This window comes from Patagioenas fasciata, chromosome 3 (genome assembly GCF_037038585.1).
Source record: "Patagioenas fasciata isolate bPatFas1 chromosome 3, bPatFas1.hap1, whole genome shotgun sequence".
Classification (NCBI taxonomy): Eukaryota; Metazoa; Chordata; class Aves; order Columbiformes; family Columbidae; genus Patagioenas; species Patagioenas fasciata.
In genome coordinates, this window is record NC_092522.1 from 97,214,509 (window position 1) to 97,242,020 (window position 27,512).

Consider the following 27,512-nt stretch of genomic DNA (forward strand, 5'->3'; position numbering starts at 1 on the left):
CCTTCAACTTTGTACAACATCAAATGCATGGATCTGTACACACTGTTTAAGTAAAAACTTTAGATAGTATTCAATTCACATAATTTTCCCCTGTACACCAGACTTTCTTTGTGAAGAGAACAATTCCAGAAATTGTCTCATTTCTTCCGAAGAGAAATATCCAGGACAGATGAGATGAAGCATCTTTTGGAGATTCTGAATTTTCTTTGTACAGAGAAAGACTGGACTGATGCCCTAAACTAGATATTAAAACTACAGACTTTTGACATTAGATAAATAATACAGCATTGGATATTAGTCCAATTGGACTCAGCCTTAGTTTTGCCATTCAGGCCCTGAAGGCTTCAATTTGTGACTGCAATATTTTTTAATGTTTATTGTTAAAAAAATGAAAATTATTTCCTCATTTTTTTGTGAAAATGAAATCAGTTTTCTACCAGTTAATCCAACATATTAAATAAATAAATGCAAATTCTGTGTATATTTATGCCTGTATACTTGGAAGGAGGCATTTAGGTGAGAGAAAGCATTTTGAGGGAATATGATGTATTTTTCACAAAGAGACCGGATTCAGTAATTTGGTTGTGAGAGCTACAGTCTTGTCAAAGTCAGACTGCTGAAATGTAGAGGAGGTGCCAAGTTTTAGAGAGGGCCAACAATCAGTAGGTTTTACTGTTTGTCGTGGAGGCACCCAAAAAGTCAATTTAGGCAGGCAACAAGCTCCAAGCAGATTTTATTCTAACCAGAGCTGTTTAGCAGAAACCAACTACAAATGGGTTTCATCCAAACTATTCAGCATTCTGATAATGTTATACAACACAGGTTTGGATACCTGTTAGAAGTTCAATTACTACACAACTGACTCAAACTCAAGGTGATCACATCCCAAAAACTCCAAAGTTATGTTTCAAAATGTGCATCTTCCCACTCTGTGGCCAAGTGAGGACTCTCAAGGGTACACAGGGTACACAGGTTGATAAGGTGTCTCAGTCTCCAGCGAATGTTCCTTAGATGGTCAGCCTAGGGAGGAAAGTCTTTAACTGCGTATCTGCTCCTCAGAGGAAGACCAACTCAAAGAGGGTTTCTGACAGGTTCCATCTATAACCTAGTTGACTCTGAGCTGTGGTCATTTATGGTAGGTGCCAAGAAACTTCTCTCAACCAAGGCATCTCATTGGTCAAAAGCCCTGTCTGTTGACCAAGGGGCATATGCATGACCATAGTGGTCCATCAGCCTAGAAGTTTCGGTTGCTCTCAGGATGGAAGAGTACATCTGCCATATCGTTTTTAGGATTCAAGATCCTATTTATAAATGTAAGTCTTGCATTAGCTACTTAAATAATGAATGATGTCAGAATGCCTATAGGAACAGTGGTTTAACAGTTTCAGTTATTTTTAAGTCACAAACTTGTAAGCTTTCTGGCTGTGAGTCATGTTTTAACTCATTTTACCCAAAGGAAACCTGCCATTAATGAATTTGCTTTCTTCAGGAGGTTTGGAGCTGCTCATTCAAAGTTTTAAATAGAGGTTTTGTTTCATTTTTGGTAACAATTATCAAACACTGTAGTTTATGGCTATGTCTAGTTACACCACCAAAAAAAACCCTTGTGTTTAATTTCATGTAATACTACTACCTGACCTACTTTTACAGAATTAAAACATTTAAGTAAATGTCATGGCTTTGGCTGAATGCATATAAAAATTCAACTAATAGCTGATGTGACTTTTAATCTTTTTTTTTAATTTGGTTTGGTTGCCCCTATTTTGTCTGTTTCTCTTTATGCCTAAGCTGTATTCTTCTTATATCCATCATCATCTCAGCTTCTATCTACTTATAGTTTCTTCTTTGGGAAAGCAGTTGTTTTCCATTCTAAACATAAAACCAAACAGTCTCAACATAATTTTCTTCACTTCAGTTATGATGCATGACAATCTTGTATCTTTGTTCCATCCTTTCAGTCTTGTTATCATATACAGCTTTGTGCTAAACAGCTAATAGCAGCATTTTTTCTTAAATGTCAAAATTTAAGGTGAGTTCAAATAGTTAGTGAACAAGGATATCCATCACAATAAGTGGTGGTTGTTTACTTTTTATCTTCTTCTGTTATCCTTGTTCTTAGGACAATAAAAAGTCACAAAAATTGTGAAATGGCATTCTGAGAAAATTTGTTCTGTTAGTGTCATCTTTGGAATGTCACTGTCAACTTTCTTGCTGTTAATTTACTCTCATCTTCTCTGATACTGACATGTCTATTGCAAAGCAACAACAAAAACAAAATAGGAAAAACAAGCAACTATAAAAATTAAAAGAAGCAATTTCTGAAAGAGTCTTACTAAATTACTTATTGTATAAAACAGTCATGGATTACTAAAATAAATTGAACCTAGAAACCCAGGAGCTCTTTCACCTAATTTTGGGTCATATGTAAAAACAAATAAATAAAACAAACATAATTGAGTTGCTCAGATTTGGTTTTAAGTGTTATTTAAATATAGAATTATAATAAAAGATGCTTTTTAAAAATTACATTCCTTTCATATATATATAAATACAAAATATGGATGAATGGTGTTACAATACAAAGGACAACAAATTGCTATCTGTGATGTTTTTGTTTAAAAGGAAAAATAATTATGTAACTATCTGATATCTTTGAACATGCTGGAATAAAATCAGCTAAGTATTGCGAAAAACTCCTTTTAGCTATGATAAGTGAACTGGAAATTTGATTAAGAATAGACTTTGCAATAATATTAATTCCAAGTAGTTGAAATTGTAGCTATATAATTATGATATTTACAAAGAGTAACTTTTTCAAGAGCAGGGTGAGGATTACGTAACACGTTATTACTTCCATAGTGTCCTCCTGTGGTTTTGTCTATACTAGTCTCAAAGAATGAAACTATTTAGAGAAAGTTTTCCTGTATCCACCTCCCTCTGTCCAAATGGTCCTATGCGTGGACTATGTGGATGATCTCCAGGGGTTTCTCATGAAATCCAGCCTGTTTGATACTTTATTGAAAACTAATAAGTGACTTAAGCTTCTGGACATGCTAGAGGGCATAGCCATATCCACTGATCAGGCATCTTTAACTGATTTAGTAAATATGGTTAACATCAGATACTTCCAATTGAATGTTGTTTCCTGACCATTTGGTATTGAAAATATACCCTTAACTTTTATATGCTACATAACTGTGAGAAACTTCATGCATTCTGAAACCATGGCATTATTTTTTAGAATGGGTAAACATAAGCAAGATGACTGAATCGCATATCCATTTGAAGCAAGGTCATATAACAGAAGCAATTCTGTATCATCTTCATGATTTCCAGCTTCTGGGTAGAGTCATTAGATAAAGTATCCCTCAGAAAATAGCTAAAGAAACTTCTCATCTGTTACTGTTGGTTTCCTTCACAAACACAAATTTTCAGCTAACTGGCCATTTCCTTTCTCTTCTACTTAAATCTTTTCTTTCCACGCTACCAGAAAGAGCCTTTAGACAGCACATGTCTGTAAGGACATGCACAGTAAATTTGACAGGGATAATGTATCAATCAAAACATGGAAGAGAGTTTTTGCTTTTTAAAGCAAAGAGAGGTTTTACTCTTTACATATTTTGAGCACGATATAAATATTCAAATATTTTTCTACACTGTTTCATTATTGCTTTTGAATAAGACTTGTTTACTATCTGTTTGAATCTCATTATTTTTTGTGTATATAGGGTTTTTCTTTTAAACACTGGAGGGCTAGGTAAGGATTTTCTTCTACTGATGACAAGTGCTGACATGAAGCAGAAGAGATGTCTGCAGTTCCTTTTACCACAGAAGACTTAAAACTGACATCACATGGAACTAACAAACTGTCACAAAATAGAATGCTAGTTTTCTCCTTTAAAAAAAATGCTGAACTACAGTTAAGCAAAACCAAAACCAAAGATTGCCCTCTTCACAGGTTCCTTACATTTTTTCTTGCATACCTAAGCATTTCATTATTGACTACTCTTTGTTAATCACTAGTAATGACTGACAGAAACTATTTTAAACTTAATTTATTGTCATAGTTCTAATTGTCCTCTCTGACAGTTTAATTGACCCATCCTAACAGATTTCAAAATCCTCATTTATAGCTTTTTATTAAATATTACCTAATTTGAGATTAGTTTTTGTTTCCAGAAGTTTATACGAAACATTGGTATTAAAATGTTTAGTCGATGAAAAACAAGAAATTTATGGAGAAGCAAAAATATCCAGAATCATGCAACTGATTTTTCTTTTCTTGAAAACACATTCTGTTTATTTTAAATAACATATGAGGTCTGGTTTGTTAGGGCAAGAACATTATTTAATAAAATTATGGAGTATAATTAAATACTATTAACTTTTAAAATGCAAGTCCTGTAAAATACACTGGTGTATTTGCAGCTGCATGCCAGGATTCACTGGAAAGAACTGTGAGGAAGTAATTGACTACTGCAGGCTGCTCAGCATCAACTGTCTGAATGAAGGATTGTGTCTTAATATAATTGGAGGATTCACAGTAAGTAATTTAATACAAGTTAAACTAATTCGGTGTTCCAAATTATAAAAGCTTCAGACAAGCAGAACTTCAAACGCATTCATTACTCTAAGAGAAGAGCGACATACACTTACGTGTTTGTTATTTATTCAAATCATGGATGATTCACTTGGGTACTACGGATTTTTTTATTATTAGTTTTCTACTGAGACTGTGTTTTGTAGTATATCAAGTAGGAGAACTGAACAGTATTTTTATAGTAAAATGAATAGATAACTAATTGTAGTGCAGTGCTAATATCCACATAGATTACAATCATAGTTATATTGGGGCCTTTAAAAATGCATTGCTTGAATTAAGTACATTGTTGTTGATATTGTTTTAATCAAAATCAGTAATTTGCACATTTGAACTCAATACAAACTTTGAGGCTTGATCACAAAACTGCAGTGCAGTGAGGTTGATTCCAACTCAGAATTTGAAAAAAACCCCACATAATTCTCAAAATATTGATAGCTCCTGAAAATGTTCAGCAAGATCCATCATATACCAAGATTCTTCCGGCCATAGCTTGTCAAAAGAGAGGAAATAGTTTCTCCAAAGCAGTAATAGGGAACAAGTTAACGGTTACTGTAAACAACCATTCACTCATTCGGCAGATAAAAGGAGATGATCATAGACTCATAGAATCATAGAATGCTAGGGATTGGAAGGGACCTCGAAAGATCATCTAGTCCAATCCCCTTGCTGGAGCTGGAACACTTAGATGAGACTACACAGGAAGGTGTCCAGGCAGGTTTTGAATGTCTCCAGAGTAGGAGACTCCACAATCCCCCTGGGCAGCCTGTTCCAGTGTTCTGAAAAGGCCAAAGTTTGCCCTGCTGAATTCCAGGGTTGCAATTCTGCTTGTACAGAGTCACAAAATGTTTGAAATTGGAAAGGACCTCCAGAGGACATCTTGTCCACCACCATCCACAAGCATGGCTACCAAGAGCCATTTATCTAGTCCTGCTCCACTTATCTGTTTAGGTGTTCAGACAAAATGTGTTAGGATTACTGTTATTCCTTTCTTCAGGGAACAGGAAGAGCAGTGTACCATGTGAGGGAAGGAGAACTGGAACTGTGAGTGTGCAGAGCCATCAGAGACAATGTCCTCACCAACAAGGGGCACAATCCCTCAATACCCACAAGAACACAGTAGATCCACAGATTCATCCAAATACCCAGTGATCACCAGAAAAAATCCTTAGTGATGAAGCAGGTTTGCAGTCGGGTAGTGAAGTCAACAGATCAGAATCAGCAAGGTATAGAGCTGTATACTGCCATACTGGCAAAATAGCTCTGAAAAGGATCTAGTGGAAAGGCCTGAGCTCAAATGAAGCTCATAAGTAAGTGAAAGAAAGTGTGGACATCTCAGAGGCAAGTTCTGTTTTCACAGTAAGGTGATTCAAGATGACAGTGCCGGGTCACATCAGAGCTGACCTTGAAAACAGACAGTCAAACCTGCGACAAAAGGGCAAGAAGTCATCAAGGAAGAGTGCAGAGAAAGATGATTATAGGCTGATCAGGCCAATTAGAGCCTGCTGATGTATTCAAGGTCCTGACGGTTTCTCTGAATACTCCTTTCATGTAATTATTCATTCAGTCCAAATATCATTGCTTTGCTTGTAGTCAAAAGCTAAAGAGGCATTGACATTTTTACCCCAGTGTTTCCCATCTGATTTTTTGTGTTTTCTCATGTTCCTTGAGTCTTACCTGATCTGAAAACTGCTACATACAGGTGACCAAGGATTGTTTCTCCTATTTACTTATAAGAACAAAGAGAAAATAAGCTTCCAGTGATTTGTTCAAAATGACCAGCTCATATTGTTGCACCTAGTTCTGTGTGCACATTCTAAGTCAGATACTGTTGTGGGCTTCTAAAGTGTCACTAAGAAACAAATTTGTGCTGCTACTGACTGCATAACAGTCTCCCAGTTGCTGCATCTTGCCCTTTCCCTTACTCCCTGTCTTAACTGACCTGTTATTCATTCACATACTTGCACTTCCACAGGTATATAATGAGATATATAACAGATCTGTAATAAGAATCGTATTTAAGAGCATGATAAAGATATTGAAGTGCATGTAAATTATAATTTCAGAAATTAATGAATACTGTATTGCTGAAGGAAATAAGTATTCTGTATCTGATAAATTCTTAATTCTGATGAAAATTATTTTACAGTTTGTGTTTTAAGAATATTTTTAATGCTACCTAAAAATATATCTTAACTAGAGCAATAGTATATAAATGTACTTTAACACAATCTGAGGTAATTTGCAAAACATTGCATATCAGATATTTATGCTAATAGAGTACTAAAACATCCATACTTAAAAGAACATAGTTCTTGCTTTGTGAATATATATAATATATCCACAGAAGAATAAAATAGATGGCAAGGAATTCTCTCTGTTGACAGCAGATGAAACAAATACTGAGTTCAGCTCTGCTGCACTGAAATAAAAGGGTCTATGAAAAAGATATATTGATTTAAAGAGGTTTGTGTCTCCCATTTAACTTACCTACATTATAGAAATATTAGATTCAAAATAGAAACATTGTTTTTAGCTCTTTTAAACTACTTATGCCAGTTTATAAGAAGCAATAGCAAAAGTTACAGTATAACAACTAGAATACAAAAGTGATACAATTAATAAGTGAGTACAATGTATATGACATTAGCAGACATCAAAGTGAATACTGATCAAGCACAAAAAGAAATTTTAAACCAAAGTTTTAGGAAAGCAAACAAAAATTGGATATCAAATTTTCGTGTCGTTAGTACATGTGCTAACAATTACTCTTTGAGACAAGCACATTAGTTGTAGAGCAGGAAATGTTTTCATAAAATAATCCACAGGAATACACTTCCATGATAACTGTAAGATGTGATACTTCCTTAGCAGACACTGAATTAGGCTATAAGATGGAGCTAAATGACCTGGCACAACAAAGGCTGGATTTTCTTGTTAAAACTTTGATGCCTTCAGAAGAGAATGGTATGGTATAGTACCTGAAAACTAGCACAGAAGGCCTTTGAGATGGACAAAGAAGAGTGGGCAAACAGAGGGTGAAAGGGATGAATATACAAAAGAGTCAGACAAAAATTACTGAAATTTGTGTTGAAAATATACATTACATAGAACCACAGCTGAAAGTCATTACCGTTTTTCTTGACAGTCTGTGTTGTGGTACCTTTATTTTGAAGATAAGTGGCTGTACCTCAATTATAGGTTAACTTCTCTTTTAACACACAAATAACTATGGATTCTGCCCAGCCAATATTTTTTTTTTCTTCTTTAAGTTATGAATTTCTTGATTATAATTCATTTTTTACCCATAGAAAATACGTATTTTCAATATTATTAGAAAATCTAATACTGATGAGTAGTTTTAGAAGTCCAGCGGAGAGAAATTTGGCTGTTAGATTAATACTTTCTTTTTTTACAAAAGCAGACTTGGAACTACTGAAACATTCAATGCTTTTGTGTAAGTGGCATGAAGCAGTTCATCTCACAAATAAAAAAAAAAAAAACCCAAACCACACAACAAAATAATTTTCGAAATATCATGTTTCAAAGAGAAAGGGTTTTATTTTTCAGTGTTGCTGTAACAGGCTGTTGATCACTAATTAGTATTAATTACTAGTAATTATAGTATTAATAGTAATTGCTTACATTTATTATATTCAGTAATTTGCTCTCTATTTCTAAAACACAAAACTCTTTCTGTTGAAATGTTCTGATGACCACAGAAAAAAATGTTATAATAACCAAATCTGATCAGGATTTCTTGTTAGGCTATACCAAGGAAAAAAAATGAATTCTAGGAGAGGCAAATTCAATACTGTATGCATGTGAAAAATAGTGTGAGTTACACAGTAGTGACTGTTTCCTGATAGTCAGTGACAAATAAAACAACTTTGAGCTCAAGGTGGATATTAAATTTGACACCATGCTATTGATGAAGACAGAAAGACAGTCCCTGTTGTCATAAGTAGAAGATTAGTATATAGAAGCATTTCTAAGTGGTCATACTTCTGTGACTGTCAGTGGAGGATATATCATATGCAGTTCTATCATCCAAATTGTTTTAATAAGGCTGGAAAACAATGAGTTTTATGGAAAAACAATGCTTTAAAACTATGTTCTTAAACATATCTACAGATTCCCAAAGCGAAGCCAGTCTATGGGCTATCTCTTTTCCTCAAAAGAAACAAAAAAGGCACAATTGAATTTCAGATATTTAAATCTGGGTGCCAAGAAGATGTTGAAGCCACGTTAGCAAGGAAGTGCTAACAGTATTGTGCACAGTTCTGTGCAGCTGCTTTTTGTATGTACTACGTATTATACCAGGAGCATTTTCAGAAATTGTTAGGTAATAAAATATGGTGTAATGCAGTTTTCCATCAGATCAACAAGGCCAGGTCACATCTGTCCTGTCCTAGTGAATAACTTCATCGGACATTAAATTTCATGAGGATCTACTACTATGGAATCCAAAACTCCCAAATCCCACAGAAGACTGAAGGCTGGAAAAGTTATTGTGAATTGCTTCTAGTAGTGAATACAGCAGACTTTTTCCACTGATATTTGAAGTCTGGGAAAAAGGATTGTATTTCCCAGAGTTACTATAAATAGTCAAAACATTAAAAAAAATAATCGAAGATACACTTTTTTCATTCTTAGTTGTTTTCTAAAATACAGAAAGATATGATTGCAGCCTTCCCTCAGTTTAAGAAATCTTGATATCATTTGGATATATCATTTTAACAGATGTCAAATAGAGTACTTGAACATAACAGGTCTTCTTTCAAAAAATGCTATGTAAAATTCTATAATTTACTATTGGTTTGTCAATTATTGCAAGAACACCGGTATTGAATTCCTCCTGTTTTGCAGTTGCAATTCCAGAATCAACTTTCAAAAACTGTATGATCACTGTTGAACTTCCAAACAAAATATAATATAGCTTATTTTTCTTTGATACCCATCACATAAGAAAATTTTTATGTAATACTATCCTGACTTGGCAACTTTATCTTAAACACCTACACCTACTCAGTATTATTAACAGAAGACAGGGGCCACTGTTTTAAGAAAAAATTTGATTTAAAACAGATTTAACATAACCATACTTCTACAGTTACTAAAATGTTCACAAACTACAGATTCCAGTAGAATTTTATTCAATAAAATTATTAATTGGCAGTATTTTTGCTATATGATAAGCTGCTTCTTAAAAACATTAAAAAAAAAAAAATCTGCCCACAGAGATACATTTCAATAGACATTTTTATTCTCATAGCAAATTTTATTTTTCTTAAATGGATTTTATAAATGAAAAGTCAGTGTTCTCAATTTGTGGTGGATACTGTTTCCTCAGTGTTTTTAATCTGAGTGTCTGAAGCAATTTATTGCTATAGGTATCTGTTATCCGTATGTGGAGATGGAGAAAAGACAAAGAGTTTCCAAAAGGCAGCTGATGGGGAAGAGTGAGCTGTTGTTTCTTTCATGCTGATCATACTGCTGCCCCAGGCTAACTACCTGGGGATATGCAGTGATTTGCATAGAGTTTTCCCAGTGAATTGGATTGGCTCCAGCAATGCCTCTCACACAAGCAGACTGCGTCGTAAAAACAGTTAAATTGGGAATACAGACCTGAGAACTGGAAAGGTTTCCTCTAGGTCCCAAGGAGGAATTGAGTATCTAAGTATCTGTTTATCCAAGAAGGCAAAAGAATTATCTATGCTTAAGATCCCCTGAGGGTTTTTTCGTGTATGTATTTTGTTTTATTTTGTTTTGTTTTCCTGAATTATCAGTTTAAAAGTTAGGGGGAGGGGGGAGCGGGAAATGATACTAAAAAAATTAATTGATTTAGTGTAGATTATGAGGATAGCAGAACTGTCAGTTATCAAATTGTAGAAGATGAACTCTTTCTAGCTCACAGTGTTGGGAAAGTCAACTGTATGAAGACTGTCAAGTTCTGTCATACTAGTCTTTACTTTCTTGGGAGAGACAAAAGACTGTGTTCTTTGGCTTCATCCACTGAATTGCATAGAATTTACAGAATTCATAGGCCAGTTATGACTACCTACAGAAATGCATGAAGGGAAAGGAAGGTGCAGACCTACAGTAGTTGTAAGCAGGAGATTTGAAATGGCTACAAATTCTCTCCTATTTCTGATCTGCCACACACACTTTACAGAAGGGCACACAGATTAAAAATGCATTCCACTTTTTACAGGGTGTAAAAATGCTCACTTATAGCATTTTGTTTTGGCTTAATTGCACCTTACTATGTTACAAGCAACTATCTTCCAACTAACATGGTTTGCATAGTGTTTCCAAGTCTATTCTGTCAATATGCCTTTGGTCCAATCATTCTGACAAACCACTGATTCATGCAAGGTTATGTGCTTACAGCTAACAAAGGAATTGAGTTAGGTAGGCACCAAAACTGAAGCTAAAAGATGGAGTAAAAGCAATGCCATTGTAAGGTCCATTTCCATTTGCATGCACCACACTAGAGAGAAGGAGTAAGCAGATCTTACATATTGCCTGAATAGCAGGGCTGTGTTGGTAAGCAAATAAACACTAGAGCAGCATAAAAGAAAGAGCCAATGATCTGTACTATTATTGTAGAATTTACAATTACACCTACTGTTGGTCATTCAAAGCAAATATTTAATTTTTCTTTGAGAAGTTGTACTGACACTTAAATGTGAAATTTTATGACAGAGCCATCATCAATGAATGTCCTGGTACCTTCCAAAATAGCAGCAGTGACTGCTGCTAATTTCTGGCTAGTGTTACACAGCGCAGAGGAAGCAGATAGTGCTGTTAAGGGCGAGTGAAGCTAAGCAAAACCAAAAGTAATGTTTTTGACTTCTGTAAGTTATTTGCAGAAATGTGTGGAGTAAACGTCAGGTGTTTCCATATGCCTGGGGAATACTGGTTAATAAATACTTATATGTATAAAACAGAACTAATCCAGGAATCGCCTAATTATGTGCTTTCAAACAGTTGCTCTTCATTCACTTAATTTTCGCTTTTTTACATGGACATGCGTTTAATAGTGTATATCGCATAGTATGATCCACTGTAACAGGACAGAAAATATAATATAATTGAAAAGATTGGCATCTAAAATCTTTCCCTGCAGATGGCTCTGCGGCTGTTCATGTTATATTCTTTCAGTCTTTTTCCTCACATCCACGTATTAAAGCCATCACTGTTATATTTGGAGTTTTATGGTGAACCTGAGATATTTCAATAACAAAGTAAAATTGTGAGCACAAATGAATAATCATGTTCTCCAGTAAAGCAGAAGAAGCTTACATAGTAATAAAAAGAACTATCTTCACCATAGGTAATAAGTTCCTTCAGGGAGATGAGGGAGAGAAAAGAGAGGAGGGAACCTTTCTTTCTCCTGTTTTTGTTTTGCCCCATGTCAGAAAGCCAGTGCATGGTACACATTCAAGAGAACTTGTGAAGAAACTACAATTGGGCAGACAAAGCTCCAACTTTCATGCCTTGCCAGATGAGGTTTGTCCTTGTGGGTGCAGAACCAGACTCAACAGCCAGCTGTCAGGCTGAGAATCAGTCTGCTTCTTTTCAGAAGAGTGTCAAGCAGTGCCAAGCCCTGCAGGGTCTGCAATACAGCCTACATCAGCCTGAACAGCCTTGGTGCAAACTCTGATGCCACTGCTCCCCTTCGCTTCCTTGTAAGTTCTTCCCTGAAGAGCCACTCTCAGTCTCAATGCTCTTTGATAAAACTTTATCCCCAGAAGTATGGCTGAATTTATAACCCAGATGATAAACATCTGTACGCAGAATTAGCAATAATCTCCAGAACTGAGCTACATGAGTCACACTGCTTGAATCTCATAGGTCTAAAAAGGCCTCAGACTTATTCTTAGAGAAGCCATTTGTATTTATTGCATAAGAGGAGAAATGAGTTCTAGATAACATATCCTGAATTAAGAGGGAGTATAGCTGAGATAAAACATTACCTTGTTTAAAAAATGTAGTTTAAAAACAAAACAAAACTAAATCAAAACAAAATAAAATAAAACAAAAGAAAACAAAAACCAAAACAAACAAAACCCAAACCAACAAACAAAAAAACAAAACAAAACAAAAACAAAACAAACAAACAAAAAAAGAAAGAAATAAACACTAAGGCTTTTTGAACACACTGCACTTTATCAATCAACATTTGATTTCTGAGTATAAAAAAGTCATAAGGAAACAAACATTAAATATGGTTGGCATACTATATACTAAAGCAGTTGGTTGGAATGATAACATTTTTATGAATATTTATAACAGCTCTACTAGCAGTGCTAGAAGCAATGAAAGTTGGCACTGCAAAATCTACTGCTCTCAGATGCGACTTTCATACTTATGTACAACATATAAAATAGACTATTGCTGTTTTCCTTTTTTAAAAATATAGTGTCTCTCCTGCTGTTTTCTCCCTGTGGACTATCTGAACAATAGTTTCATCTCTGTGAAGCCACTTATTTGTCCTTCCAGCTGACTATTCAAACAGCAGAAGTTCAAAGTCAGATACTTCCATTAGGGGCTAGTTTTGCACAAGTTAATTAGTCTATTTTATTCCAAACAGTACCAGTAATTCTACAGAAAAGCTCACATAAAGTTTAAAATGTCCTATATAGTTTGGTGCTTCTTTGGTATTTAATTTGAACTTTATCAAAATAACCTTTTCCTGCTTTTCATATTTCATTGAAATAAACAGCATCAAAACACCCTAGGTACATTTCATATTTGCTGTTAAGCATCTCTGAGCAGTACAGAAGGTAATGAACAGTAGAATTCTTCATATAATAAAGTAAAAACCTTGCATTCCAAGAGCTTATTTAAACAAAAAGTATTTTGTTAAAATTCTGATCATGTTATACCTTTACTTATCTTCATATGATGCATCTTAATGGATCTACTAGAATAATATATAATATAAATACACAGTTGCACAGGTATTTAAATGGGAACTATACTAGGACTGGAAATGTACAGTTTATACAAAATGCACAGATTGGTCAACTGTTCCCCACAGTTGCGTTCTTCTTGTAAATAACACATAGAATCATAGAATATTTCTAGTATTAGAAGGCATCCATAAGGATCATGGAATCCATCTCCCTGTCCCTTACAGGACTACCTAAAACTAAATCCCATGACTGAGAGCATCATCAAGATACTCCTGGAACTCTAATTGGCTTAATGACCAACCATAATCTCAGAGAAGAACTTTTTCCTAATGATGATACATATAACATATTTAAAATTAATTGAATACATTTCAGTGTCAACTACCTCAAGCTTATAGTAAAGACCTCTAAAAGTTTGGAGATTTTTTTCTATAGCTATACTTTCACTTTTAGTAGACAATAATAAACGTACAATGTTATAGGAGATTATGATATATCAGCGCCCTTTAGTCTCTGCCGCCTGAAAAAGGTGTACAAGCAGAATATTAAACAGTCACCACAATGTTAAGTTGTAACCAGAATTTCTGTATTCATCTTGACAGTTAAGCTGGATATATCTAAAGCCATTAGGCAGCTGTGCAAAATTGGAAACAGAGGTTTTTAACTGGAATTTTGTTTTATGATTTTCCTTTTCCAAGATAGAAAATGGTGGTTAAGGATCACCAAACATTTTTAATATCTTAACAGAATCACAAAATGCCTCCACAAAACAACAGAACATTTATACAAAGAATTATTTTTTAATGAAGCAATGCATCACCTGGCAACAGCTATCCCCAAAACAGAAATAACAAGTAGAGTGAAAACAGCATCTAATGTTTCTTTTATGTTGGTTGCATAAACCAACCAAACCAACCTTTTAAAATATTTTTCACATTGAAAAATAATTGTACTGATTTTCCAAATAAGGAATCAAACTGGCATCCCAAAGTAGCAAAGGATAGTTAAGAGGTCAAGCGAAGTCATTAGTCCCTTCTGCTCAGCACTTATGAGGCCACCCCTAGACTACTGTGTACAGTTGGGGGCTTCAATGTACAAAAAAACCCGCACAAAACAAAACAAAAAAAGAAGTAGTCTTTGACAAATTTGGAAGAAGTCCAGCAGAGCTATAGACATTGTGAAAGGATTGCAGCACATGATGTATGAGGAAAGGCAATAGATTGCATCAAATCTTCCCCCTCTGAATAAATTATTTTTATTTATTTTAGTTAACAGATACTATTAGAATGTAGAACAGAATCTCCTGTTTTGTTTTCTCATTACTGGTTGTCTACTGTCTACCTTGCAGGCTGATTTAGTGTCACTATTTGGTTTCTTCCTCACCTCCAGGCCTTTAAAATCCCTTTTTCACACTCAGTTCTTCTCTTCCTGCAGGCAGCTCCATCTGTCACAGTCAGTAATTATCTTTGCCATTTCCTCCTACTCATGTGTCCTCTATTCCTACACCTTTTCAGCAGACATTGTAGATGACTTCTGCCTCTTTCAACTGTTTTATTATCTGCAAATACAAGCATGAACAATAGTGTCAACTGGATGTAACACTCTACATTCTACAGTACTTTTACTCAGAAGTAAAATACAGTACACAAAGAAATTTCTGCAAACTTTCACATTACATTTTCATGTTGTGCTTTCTCTTTTGTGTTTGTGTGTGTTTGTTATATTTAGTGTCTCTGTGCACCTGGATGGGCAGGAGAATTTTGCCAATTTGCTGAAAATGCATGTTTAATTTACCCAAATAGTTGTCCTGATGGAGCAACTTGCGTTGATATGAGCCACTTGAGACAGCAACCTTCGTTTCAGTGTTTGTGTCCTCATGATTTCACAGGTAAGGCATACACAAATAATGTAAAAGTTTGTAGTTTCATTTCCTTTAAAATATTAAAGTATAGGAGTGTTGAATTTTCAAAAATAAGGAATAGAGAAGTGTTTGTAGGAGTAATCACTCCTCTGTGTTTTCTGCCCTGTATTCTGATGCCTACACAATCTAAATCAAACTCAGGTTACTTTTGAAGCATCCACATGAAAGTTATAGTAAGAATAGATCTAGAGTAGGCTTCAGCTTCAGTTTAAGAGACTAACCATATGTCTACATGTAGAACTTCCACATGTGAGCTAGATGTCTGCCTTCTCATTATAGTTCCTGGAGATCAAATTAATGAAAGCAATGGATCCCAGGGAGTTTGTTAGTTTGTTATCAACCTATATTTGTTCAGATATCTTTAGTTATCTTTCTGAGAGCTGAATCCCAGTTCCTATTTAATTTCTTGGTGGGCTACAAATGACTTATGCAACTGAATTTGGGGTGGGGTTAACAGATTCATTTTACTTGTCTTTAGAAGTCTAAGGTAATGTGAGACATAGTAAACAAGTCTTCAAGGCTCTCTGTGTCATCAATGAGTAAGCATTTTCAGAGCGAAATTAAGACCACCTATGTAAGACATCTGTTAGTGGTTGGAATACTCCGGGAATGTACAACATAATAATGAAACAAAAGTCTGACAAGACATAGTAAAAAGCAACAAATATATGCATTTAATACAATTTAACTGTACTAAGCACTGAGTTATGACTGAGTTCAAGTATGACGTCAGTGTTCAGGGACATCTTAATATAAAGCCAAGATTCTTTCCCTTTTATTCTTTTATTCTTCCTATTTATATTCTTTATATTGTAGTATGGGTTGTTTTTCCACTTTATTTTTAAATGGTAAGTTACTCCTTCATGCTTTTTTTTTGATAGCATTTTTTGTTTATACCTGTTTATTTCATTTGTGTGCTTGGGAAGGGAGGTAAGGGTCAGAAGGAAAGACAATGCAGTGGTAATTTTGGCATGTTTACTTGACTCTGAATTAAATAACATCTGCAACCAGAAAGCCTATTGCAATTTCACATCTAATTGTTCTTAATTATGTTTATAAATTATAAACACTACAGCTGCAGCCTTTGCATTAACATCTAAATCATATTTGGAACAGACTTATCTTATGGAAAAGAAACTATGATATGATGTAACATTCTCAGCTGTGAAAAGCAGAATTTTGATTTAAAAAGTAATAAAAACATTTCTTTTTGGTTGAAGAAGCTCGGCATATACACACAAGTGCAATTTTAAACTACATTTCTTATTTCTGTTTCTATGTAAAATACATTTTGCATAATTGATTCCATGTGTTTGGTTTAAACTCTCAAAGGAGAGAACAAGAAGGTTATAAAATATAGTTATTTTTGTTGAATAGATGTCATGACTTCTGTGCTTTTGATTTATTTCTACAGTTAGTTCCATATTTTCCTTTTTCTTATTTTCTTCTCTGAAAGTGGATAAAACCCGTTGTATCTACAACAGTGCATGTAAGTAACAGCTTATGACATTGAAATGAAATAATCTATGTCAGCAGTTTCTCCGATTTTGCACAGTAGACCAGTTGTCCTTGAAGAAGCTTCCTCTAATTAGTCACTATCTTTCCTTGTGTTTAGAGTAATAATATTGACAGGAATTGATTAGGCATGTTAGACACTTAACTTAGTTTGTAGAATAGTCCTTTAATTAATCTTCTGACTGCTAAAATTAACTGCACCCAAGCAAACTGAGCAAACAGAATTTAAAGTACTATTTCAATTACATACTTTTTCCTCATCTTCAAACTTTCCTTTTAGAAGAATCATTGAGATCATTCACAGATTTATCCACAGTTTATTTTTTTTCTTTCTCTCTTTTACTGAGTTGAGAAAAGGCTGATAATTTCTACACAGAGTCACAGAATGTTAGGGATTGGAAGGGACCTCAAAAGATCATCTAGCCCAATCCCCCTGCTGGAGTAGGAACACCTATATGAGGTTACACAGGAAGGCATCCAGGCAGGTTTTGAATGTCTTCAGAGCAGGAGACTCCACAACCCCCTGGGCAGCCTGTTCCAGTGTTTTGTTACCTTCACTGAGAAGAAGTTTCTTCTCAAATTTAAGTGGAACCTCTTGTGTTCCAGTCTGAACCCATTACCCCTTGTCCCTACCATTGTTTGTCACTGAAAAGAGCCTGGCTCCATCCTCGTGACACTCACCCTTGGTATATTTGTAAACATTAATAAGGTCACGCCTCAGTCTCCTCCAGACTAAAGAGACCCAGCTCCCTCAGCCTTTCCTCATAAGGGAGATGCTCCACTCCCTTAATCATCTTGGTTGCCCTACGCTGGACTCTCTCCAGCAGTTCCCTGTCCTTCTTGAACTGAGGGGCCCAGAACTGGACACAATAATCCAGATGTGGTCTCACCAGGGCAGAGTAGAGGGGAAGGAGAACTTCTCTCGACCTACTAACCACCCCACTTCTAATACACCCCAGGATGCCATTTGCTTTCTTGGCCACAAGGGCACAGTGCTGGCTCATCGTCATCCTGCTGCCTACCAGGACCCCCAGGTCCCTTTCCCTTACACTGCTCTCTAATAGGTCATTCCCCAACCTATACTGGAACCTGATGTTGTTCCTACCCAGATGCAATACTCTACACTTTCCCTTGGTATATTGCATGGTACACGGGATATTAGTAGAAAGAGATCTGGATGAAGCTTGGACTATTGAATTATGTAAGTCTCCTGTAGAAGGAATTTCTGGTCCTGGAAAAGAACATATAGGATATCAAAGGGTACATGTACTTGTAAGACAACTTTTGAAGGTTGAAGTAAAAGCAGTTTAATAGAGAAAGAAAAAGCTGCACACATAAGCTAAGCAAAATGAGAAATTCATTAACTACTTGCTATTTACAGCAGGTCTTCAGCCATCTCCAGAATATTTGGGGAAGCTCTCTATTTCACATTGAAGAACAGTGGGAGACATAAATCTCAAACCTCCAATAGACAAAAAGAACAACATTCCTTCCACAGCTCTATACCTTGCGTTAAAGGTAAAGGTGTTTTGTAGCATCATGAGAGGTCCCTATATCACAGGGATTACACTGCAGTATATGTCTCAGCAATACATGCTTTGTTCATTGCACTTTATGTGTTATTACCATTGTCACCTTTGAGAGAGAAATTGTTAGTGCACACAGATTCCAAACATCAATGACCATGGACTGAAATAATGGAACAAAAGTCACTTGCTAAGTATTACTAGAGAGATTCACTCAAAATACTTATCTTCACTAAATGAAGAAAAAGGGAAAAGCTCACTGCTTTGAAAAGGATTCAATTTTCTGTTAAAAAGAAATTTCAGTGATAACTGACAGAAAGCAAAAATAACAACCTGTAGCGGTTTAACTGAAGCAGATAGCTAAGCCCCACACAGGTACTTGCTCACTCCCTCCCCGATGGGCTGTGGGAGTAAAAGCGAGAAAACTTGTAGGTTGTGATAGACAGTTTGATCAGTAAAACGAAAGCTGTGCACACAAGCAAAGCAAAACTAAGATTCATTCACTGCTTCTCATTAACAGGCAGGTGTTCAGCCACCTCCAGGAAAGCAGGGCTCCATCATAGGTAGCCATTACTTGAGGTGACAGACACCGTAACTGAACATCAGGAAGAATTGGTCTGCTCTGCAAAACCTGGGGAACTGCTGACATGGATTGTTTCATTTCAATGTCCCATCTGTGTCTCCCCACAATATTTTTTGCACATCCCACCTTCTCATTGGCAGGCCAATATAAAAAGCTGAAAAGTCCTTGACTGCTTAGCAAAAACATCAGTGTGTTATTAACATTATTCTTATACTAAATCCAAACAACAACACTATACTAGATACTAGGAAGAAAATTTCCTCTATCCCAGCCAAAACTAGAACACAACCAAAGTAATTCAATCTCTAGTACTCTTAATCTATAAATACTTCCTGCTGTTTAAAATGCTTTTTAGAACAGGGAGTGGCTGAATAGTATTGGTTAGGGTGAAAGGCAAATGGTTTTAGCCAGAGCACAGTTCCTTGCAATGATATTTTACCTAAGAAGATATCAAGCTGAATTACATGAAAACATCTGGAGCATTCCACTTTACTAACCAAGATAAAATAATATAGGAGTAGGCAGTTCAAAAATAAAAATAACATAGTAAACCATACTGCTGTAACATTTAATTTTGAGTAGATGATGAACTCTAGAACACTAAGCAAGTGCTAATGAATGATGTTGTACCATACTTGTGGGAATGCCAGGCAGACTACAACCAACAGCAGTTTAAATCAACAATTTTTCTCAGGTCTTGATTTCCACAAGAAAAAGTATGACTACTGAAATTTTTATGCTGGAAATATTTGGGTTTTTTTTTCTTTCACATGCAAAAATTTCTTGAAAAGCCAAAAGACTGTGAAAATATTCTACCTGATATTTCAAAGAAAACTATCAGTATCTACATTCAGCTGCTTTTAAAATTGAACAGTGTTTCCAGTGCACAGGGATATTAATTAATATGTTAATAGTTCTTAAAATTTTGTTTTCCAGTTTAAGTTTCTGTACAGAGAATATATTTAGCCCTTATGAATAAGAAAGAATTTTTAAAGAATTCTTACCCATTGAGAGTAGCTCATATAACATGGTTAACTTAAAGATGCTGTAGTTTGTTAAGAAGCATAGATATCATCAGTGTCTATGGATTTGTAAGTAAATGATTGCGTAAAGTTCTCGATTGAAAGAGGTGCTTAAAAATGTGCACTTAAACCTGAAATATAAGATACTCTAACTGGCTACATCTGCTCATGAACTCTAAAAATTACTTTCATCCACCTCTGTCAAACTCCCTAATTTACTCTCAGGGGTTTTCCAGAGCTCTGTCAATTTGCTTTAGCTTGTCTGTCTCTTCTGGCTTTACATCTATCAATGTCTATTCTTTCCTTGTTTACTCATTCAAAGTAAAACCTAAAAGAAATATAAGATCTTTTCTCCATGGATAGTTTCATGGGTCTTTCATAGAGAACGTCAATGCCTTATTCATTCTCATTACTCAACATAAATCTACTGTAAGTGACAAGTGAAACTACAAATTTGCAGCTTTCTTTAAGCATCCGGAGAGGCAGCTGGAGAGATAGTGTACATTCAAATAGCTGTATATCACCCCCCAAAATCATCAAATTATCAATAAGAATCAGGAGGAAAGTATTAATACACCTTTTATGTAAATTCAGTCAAAAAGCTTTCAGAACATATTGTTTGAAGCAGTTTAAAAAGTTGACGATCTGTAATAGTCATAGAGACATTTGTTCTGCACCTCAGCTGAGCCTGTGTTGATTAGCTCAACCAAGTACAGCATTTCAGACTTTAGCTAGGTAGAAAAGTTATCAAAAGCACTATAAAATCACTTGTCACACTAATGGGTTTAAAACATGATGTGTAGTGTAGTTTTAAATACAGTGTGTTTAAAAATAGAAAATGCATTGGAGAGGTGAACAACAGTGTCATGTAGACCTACTGACTATTTTTCTTACACAGCAGATATTTATAGCTGTATTGTATTTCTTTAAAGAGTCTTACTCTTACATGTTTTAGCTCCCGAAGTCTTTCTATGTAGTGGAAGCATCCAAGTTGGGATTTATTGTTTCTGAAGAAAATATCATGAATACATCTATGTAGCAAACCCTGTTCAAGTAAACCAATCTACAACATTATTCTTATACTAACATGAACTCAACTTTCCTCTTTAAAGTATGGATAATTGTGCATAACCTTGTATTGCCTACTTCTTCTCATACAGAGTGTACCACATCATTTGCTGACAGGGTCCACTTTATCTCCACTGAAGCTATAATAGTATTACGCTAACATATGAACTAAATCTTGAAGGCTTTCTTATGCTGTTCCTCAAGCTCTGTGTTCAGTAGTTGTTCCTTCTAAAAACAAATAAACAAACAAAAACCAAACCAAACCAAATCAAACCAAACCAAACAACTCTGAAATACTATTTACAATACTACAATGTGACAGACTGAAGGCATATTTTCATTTGTGTTATTGTGGTCTGCTATTGATGTATATTTTTTCCTGTGACATAAGCAGTCTCTATAGGCATTGTAAAATCTATCCACTTTTTTTCAACCTGTATTACATTGAAAACCTACATTCAGCAACAACTTCTATACCTTGGTCTTCACTCTGGGACATTCTCTCTCTGAATAGCTCAGATTTAGTTTTCCTTTTTCTGAAATATACTTCCTTCCATTGCTATTTCCTGAGATATATCTCACTTTTGAAACATATTCCTTTAAAATATTTAACTTCTTTAGATCTGTTTGTATTATACCTTTCGATTTAGTATTTGGCACCAATTTGTAGAAACTCTGTATGTTGAATCTGCTTTTCAGATAATTAATAACATTGATAACATAACTGATAACATTAAATAACATTAGAACTAGCATCAATCTTTGTGGAAAATATGGGTTGCCACCCCTATACACTTGCATTCATCTTTACTCCAGGTTTATAACCCATCTCACCCTGTTCTCAATCCAGAATTCTCATATCTAAATAATGAGTCAATCTGCCAAGAAATTTTTATAAAACTTAAAACCACCACCTTTCTGGAACCCCAAGTGTGACATTCATGCCTCTTATTGTAAACTATTCTTCTTGGCCAATACAAACCAGAGAACAGTGTGATTTAGGAACAAAAATTTGCCTGTGCAACTAAGGCTGGCAGGTTTGGTACCCACAATAGGCTACTGTTGGTCATATAATGGTTGTGCGAAGGGCACTGAGCAATATCCTGATTTTATGCGTTCTTTAGGCAACCTCAAACAGTCTTCCATCAGGAGGTATTCCGTAGTGGATTGTATGAACTCTGGCACCTTAAGAATGATCTGTACAATGCTGCACAAGGAAGTATAGTCCAGTATTTCAGTACTGCTTCAGTACAGTAAAATATTACTTCTGAAAAATGGTAAACTTTATTTCACCTTGCTTTGGGAAGAAAGTATTGTGTATAGAGATAAATGAATATAGATTATTTTGTATAAAAGAAGAATCTGTGAGGGTGATACTGAATCCAGAAGTAGACTAGAGCACAGAATATAAGGGGAGACTGACAGAAAATAAAAAGGAGTAGAAAATAGTATAATGTCTGACATACTCTGAAATCAACAGCAAATTCTGTTATCATCTAGTAAAGTTAGTCTGTAATCTTATGATATTCCTCCGAGTAAAGAAGCATCATTATCCTTTTCTCATGGGGGGGGGCATTGATATGCAGAGAGATGAAAATCCTAATTAGCTCTTCCTAATTTTAGATAGCTCCAGTTGAAGACAGAAAATGTCAAATGAAGCCAGGAACTAAACTTATTTGCATCCTAACATTAAAAAAAATATGTATCTATTTGAAAGATCTTTGACAGTTAGGCCTGTGTTGATCTGCATCCATTTCAAAAAAGCTAGGTGCAAGTTCCAGTTTATTGAGATTTTAAATAAAAAGTATAGAAGATTTCTCTGAGAACATTGTATGTTTTGATTGCATTTTACCCTGACTTTTTATGTCAGGGTGTGGAGTAAGTGCACTGAAATGCACATATATGATTGTAAATGATCTATTAATATATTTATAATAGAAATGAAACATACAAACAAACAAAATCCCTCCTACCTATTAAAGTATTAATCTTTCAGATTACCAAATGAGAGGAAAAAATAGCAGCTAAGATGGAAGGTAATCAGTTTATATAATGAACTTCTGTGGAATGACTACATGTGTGATTGAGTAGGCAGGGGGCTTGTATTCGATGAACCATACACAATTTTACTTTTGTTCTAGGAATGAAAGCCTGAATGTTTGGATGTTTGACATTCATCTTGCTAAAAACTATTTTTCCATTTGCCATTTCACCTGACTTGTGCTGGAACTGAATATTACTCAGTCTCTCAAGCATGCTTGAAATAATCCAAGCAAAATTAAAAAAAAAAAAAAAAAAAAAAAAGAGGTAGAGAGAGAAATGTTCGCATTAACAATGCAACCACCTGTGGTTTTAAAGTAAACAAAAATACGAACCAAGGTTAATATTTTCTTGCTGATCTTAGTTAGATTGTTTCTTTGCTAATGACCTTCACGTAGAGGCTACCAACCAGCCAACCATATGAGAACTCTCTTTCCATTTGCATGCTGCACAAAGTAGGTTCACTCAAATTTGAGAAAACAGTAATCTCTTGTAGCATTTTATCTACCTCTGCAAATGCATGGTTGTTTATGCTTTTTTTTCTTAAAAAACAATTTTATGAATATCATTAGGAAGTCCTCATTTCAACAATGTAAAAGTAAGTTGAGTAGTGTGCTTTCTTAAACAGATTTACCCTATAGGTGATTTGAGATAGCTGAATACATTCTGCTGAATTTCCTACAAAAACTCAAATGTGAGTAAAAAAATATTCTTTTGAGATTTTTATAATTAAGCAAAAAAATTACAAAACAGACATAATTTGGCAATTGGGAAAATGGGAAAAACTGCAAAACTAAATTAAAAAAAAAAAATTGGAAATGTGTATGATTTTCCGTAACCTGAGACAGTTTTTCTTTGGCTCGTACAAACCATTTATTATTTTTAAAATCTGAAATTTTTGTTGAAGTTGAAGTTCTACACCACCTGGGCTCATAGCAATGGTAGAGCAAGAACGAGTATATCCAGAGAGGATGTCTGGCTAAAGAAGAGACTCATTTTGGAGAGTTACAGATTTGAGATAGCTGTGGGTACAGCTGTGAGCAAACTGCCTTCCTGTAATACCCTGTTCTTGGATTCTCTTGTCAACACTGAAATTAATCCAATAAGCACACACACAGAAACATTGGTGTTCTATTAGTTGCATCCTTGCCATCTAGCTCACGTAGGTTGAGCACTTTCATGTCCCTTGGAGAGTTTTTATGAGACAGGTAGGGGATCTGTGGGATCCAGAGGGTAGAGGAACCTGCAAGTATGGAGTAGTTTATCCAGGCTAGGTAGGATGCTTGTTCTGGAAGTTTCTCTCTATGAGTTTCTCTCTGAAGTTTCTCTCTCTATGAGTGGTTGTTCTGTATTTCTTCATATTTCACATATGATTGACTGATTCCCTTCAGACAAGGAGGAGTTTAAAAGAGAATGGAAGGGGATAAAACTAGAGGAAATTTCTCTGTTCCAGGCATGAAAAATGTTTTACATGTTCTTCTAGTATCCTGGTTTGTTTTTCTTTTATGAACAGATTTTGTAGTGAGACATATGGAGGGCACTTGGACTGGCAACAAAACAAAAAAACAGTCCACACTACACCTCCCCTGACTCCCCGAGAGACTAAGAGATTATTTGAAAGAGAAACCTACAAAAGACTTTGCCAAGGCCTGAATTGTTAAGGTAACATTTCCAGCTAAATCCTGGAGGTAGTTAAGAGAAAGGACAGATAATCTACTAGATGGTCAAAAGTCAAATTGCATGTTCTGGAATGAGGAGTTAATTTAAGAGCCAAGGTTAATAAAATACATCTCAAACAAAGACATTCTGCAAAGAGTTGCTCAGCTAAAAGACTCTTTAAACAACAAATACAGAGGAACTTTCAGGAAGGGCTCTTCCTAAGAGTCCTTGAATGATTCATTTCATTCTAAACCAGGAGAATGCGAAAATTTAACTGCATATTTAACATTTGAGAATATGTGCCCATGTTTATAATTCATAGAATTGTAGAATTGTAAAGTCATAGAATCATGGAATCATAGAATAGTTTAGGTTGGAAAAGATCTTTAAGACCATTGAGTCTAACCATTAACCTAGCATTGCCAAGTCTACCTCTAAACTATGTCCCCAAGAACATCACCTATGTGTCTTTTAAACACCTCCAGGGATGGTGACTCAACCACTTCCCTGAGCAGCCTGTTCCAATGCATGACAACCCTTTCAGTGAAGAAGTTTTTCCTAATATCCAATCTAAACTTCCCCTGGCGCAACCTGAAGCCATTTCCTCTCATCCCATCTCTTCTTACTTGGGAGAAGACACCAACACCCTCCATGATACAAACTACTTTCATGTAGTTGCAGAGAGTGATGTCTCCCCTCAGCCTCCTTCTTTCCAGGCTAAGTAGCTCCAGTTCCCTCAGCCATTCCTTATTAGGCTGCTCCAGACGCTTCACCAGCTTCGTTGCCATTCTCTGAACTCACTCCAGTACCTCAATCTGTTTCTTGTCCTGAGGGGCCCAAAACTGAACCCAGTGTTTGAAGTGTGACCTCACCACTGCTAAGTACAGGGGGACAATCCTCTCCCTGGTCCTGCTGGCCACACTATTTCTGATACAAACCAGGATGCTATTGGCCTTCTTGGCCACCCGGGCACACTGCTGGCTCATGTTCAGTTGGCTGTCAACCAATACCCACAGGTCATTTTCTGCCAAGCAGCTTTCCAGCCACTCTTCCCTGAGCCTATAGCGCTATCTGAGGTTGTTGTGACCTAAGTGCAGGACCTGGCACTTTGCCTTGTTAAACCTCGTGCAATTGGCCTCAGCCCAATGATCCTACCAGTCCAGATCCCTCTATATGCCCTTCCTACCCTCAAGCAGATCAATACTCCTGCCCAGTTTGGTGTCATCTTCAGACTTACTGAGGGTGCACTTGATCTCCTCATCCAGATCACTGATAAAGACATTAAACAGAACTGGCCCCAATACCGGTTCCTGGGGCCCAGCATTGTAACCAGCCATCAACTGGATTTGGCTCCATTCACCACAACTCTTTGGGCCTGGCCATTGAAACAGTATTTTACCCAGTGAAAAGTGCGCCCATCTGAGCCATGAACAGGCAGTTTCTGTAGGAGAATGCTGTGGGAAAAAGTGTCAAAGGCTTTACTGAAGTCTAGGTAGACAACATCCATAGCCTGTTGCTCATCCACTAGCAGCAGACAATGGGGCTAGGTCATAAACTGATTGTGCCAAGTTGAAGTTTTTTTGATCTTTTCAAAAAGCTTTAAATCCAGCTCCAAGCAAATAAAAAGATACTAGTTGGTAAAATTTGAGCATAAGCATACTCAAGATTCATTTGAACTGTTTTCATTAAAGTTTGGATCCCCTTAGCATATGAAACTAGGACAGTATTTACTGAACATATGTGTTTCCCTTTGGCTACTCTCACTTACTGGGACATGTGTGTCTCTATGTTAAAAAGCTTATGTTTCTTTCGTAAGAGGATGCATAACTTTCTAGAATACTTGTCCACTGTATAATGTAAATACGTCTAATATCTTTCACCTAATTAGATTTCATAAATGATGAGTTCTAACCACAAAATTCTTATCTCCAACCCAAGCAATTTTTTTTTTGTTTTTCAGGAGCTAATAAAAACTATTCCCTTTAGATCTTCAGCAGAAAAAAAAAAACCTGTGCCATTACAAAATTATTAATATCACATTTTTCTTGAGTTTATTTTCTGTAATCTCTTCCACTCAGAAGAAAGGATTTGTGAAACACCATCCTAAAATGTAAATACAAGGAATTTTGGAAGTAAGTGAGAAATTATCATTAAAACTGTAAATTTTGACAAAAATAATATTCATAGATTATTTTCCAAAGACAGTTGTAGAAAAATATATATATTTTCAAGACAACTGCCATTTCAGATGGCTGTATCATTCATTAATATTTTTTTTTCAGTAAACGTTGGGATAGAGGTAGTGATAGGCAATGAATGAACTAATTCAGTATGATGTGTCTTGAGTAATCTAAAAGTTAATAATTTACTCTAAACAAGTTTTCTAGATTCCATCTATAGTCAATGGAGATTATCTAGTTGTAAGCATTCTCCGCTTGCCTATAGTAGAAATCTCTTCATCAATGGGATGAATCATATGTTCCTGTTTTTCAAGTTTATCTGTAGGGTCAAGACAACTTTTTTTAAGGAGTATACAGTTATATTTCATTCTACAGTACTGAAAAACTATCTATATTTTTCTAGATAAGTCTTGATTTTAACATTTATGATAACTAGTTTATTAAAGATAGATTTGTCATGTGACCCTTCACAGA

At 35.5% G+C, this 27,512-nt stretch overlaps 1 protein-coding gene across 1 annotated transcript in view; it reads left to right on the plus strand.

The window, feature by feature from the left end:
• Positions 1-27,512, plus strand: part of EYS (eyes shut homolog) — an 870,143-nt gene that overhangs the window by 151,879 nt on the left and 690,752 nt on the right. Inside the window, exons 8-9 of the mRNA XM_065834576.2 lie at positions 4,429-4,543; positions 15,253-15,412. Coding sequence (XP_065690648.2) covers positions 4,429-4,543; positions 15,253-15,412 — 275 coding nt within the window. The remainder of the gene's footprint in view (positions 1-4,428; positions 4,544-15,252; positions 15,413-27,512) is intronic.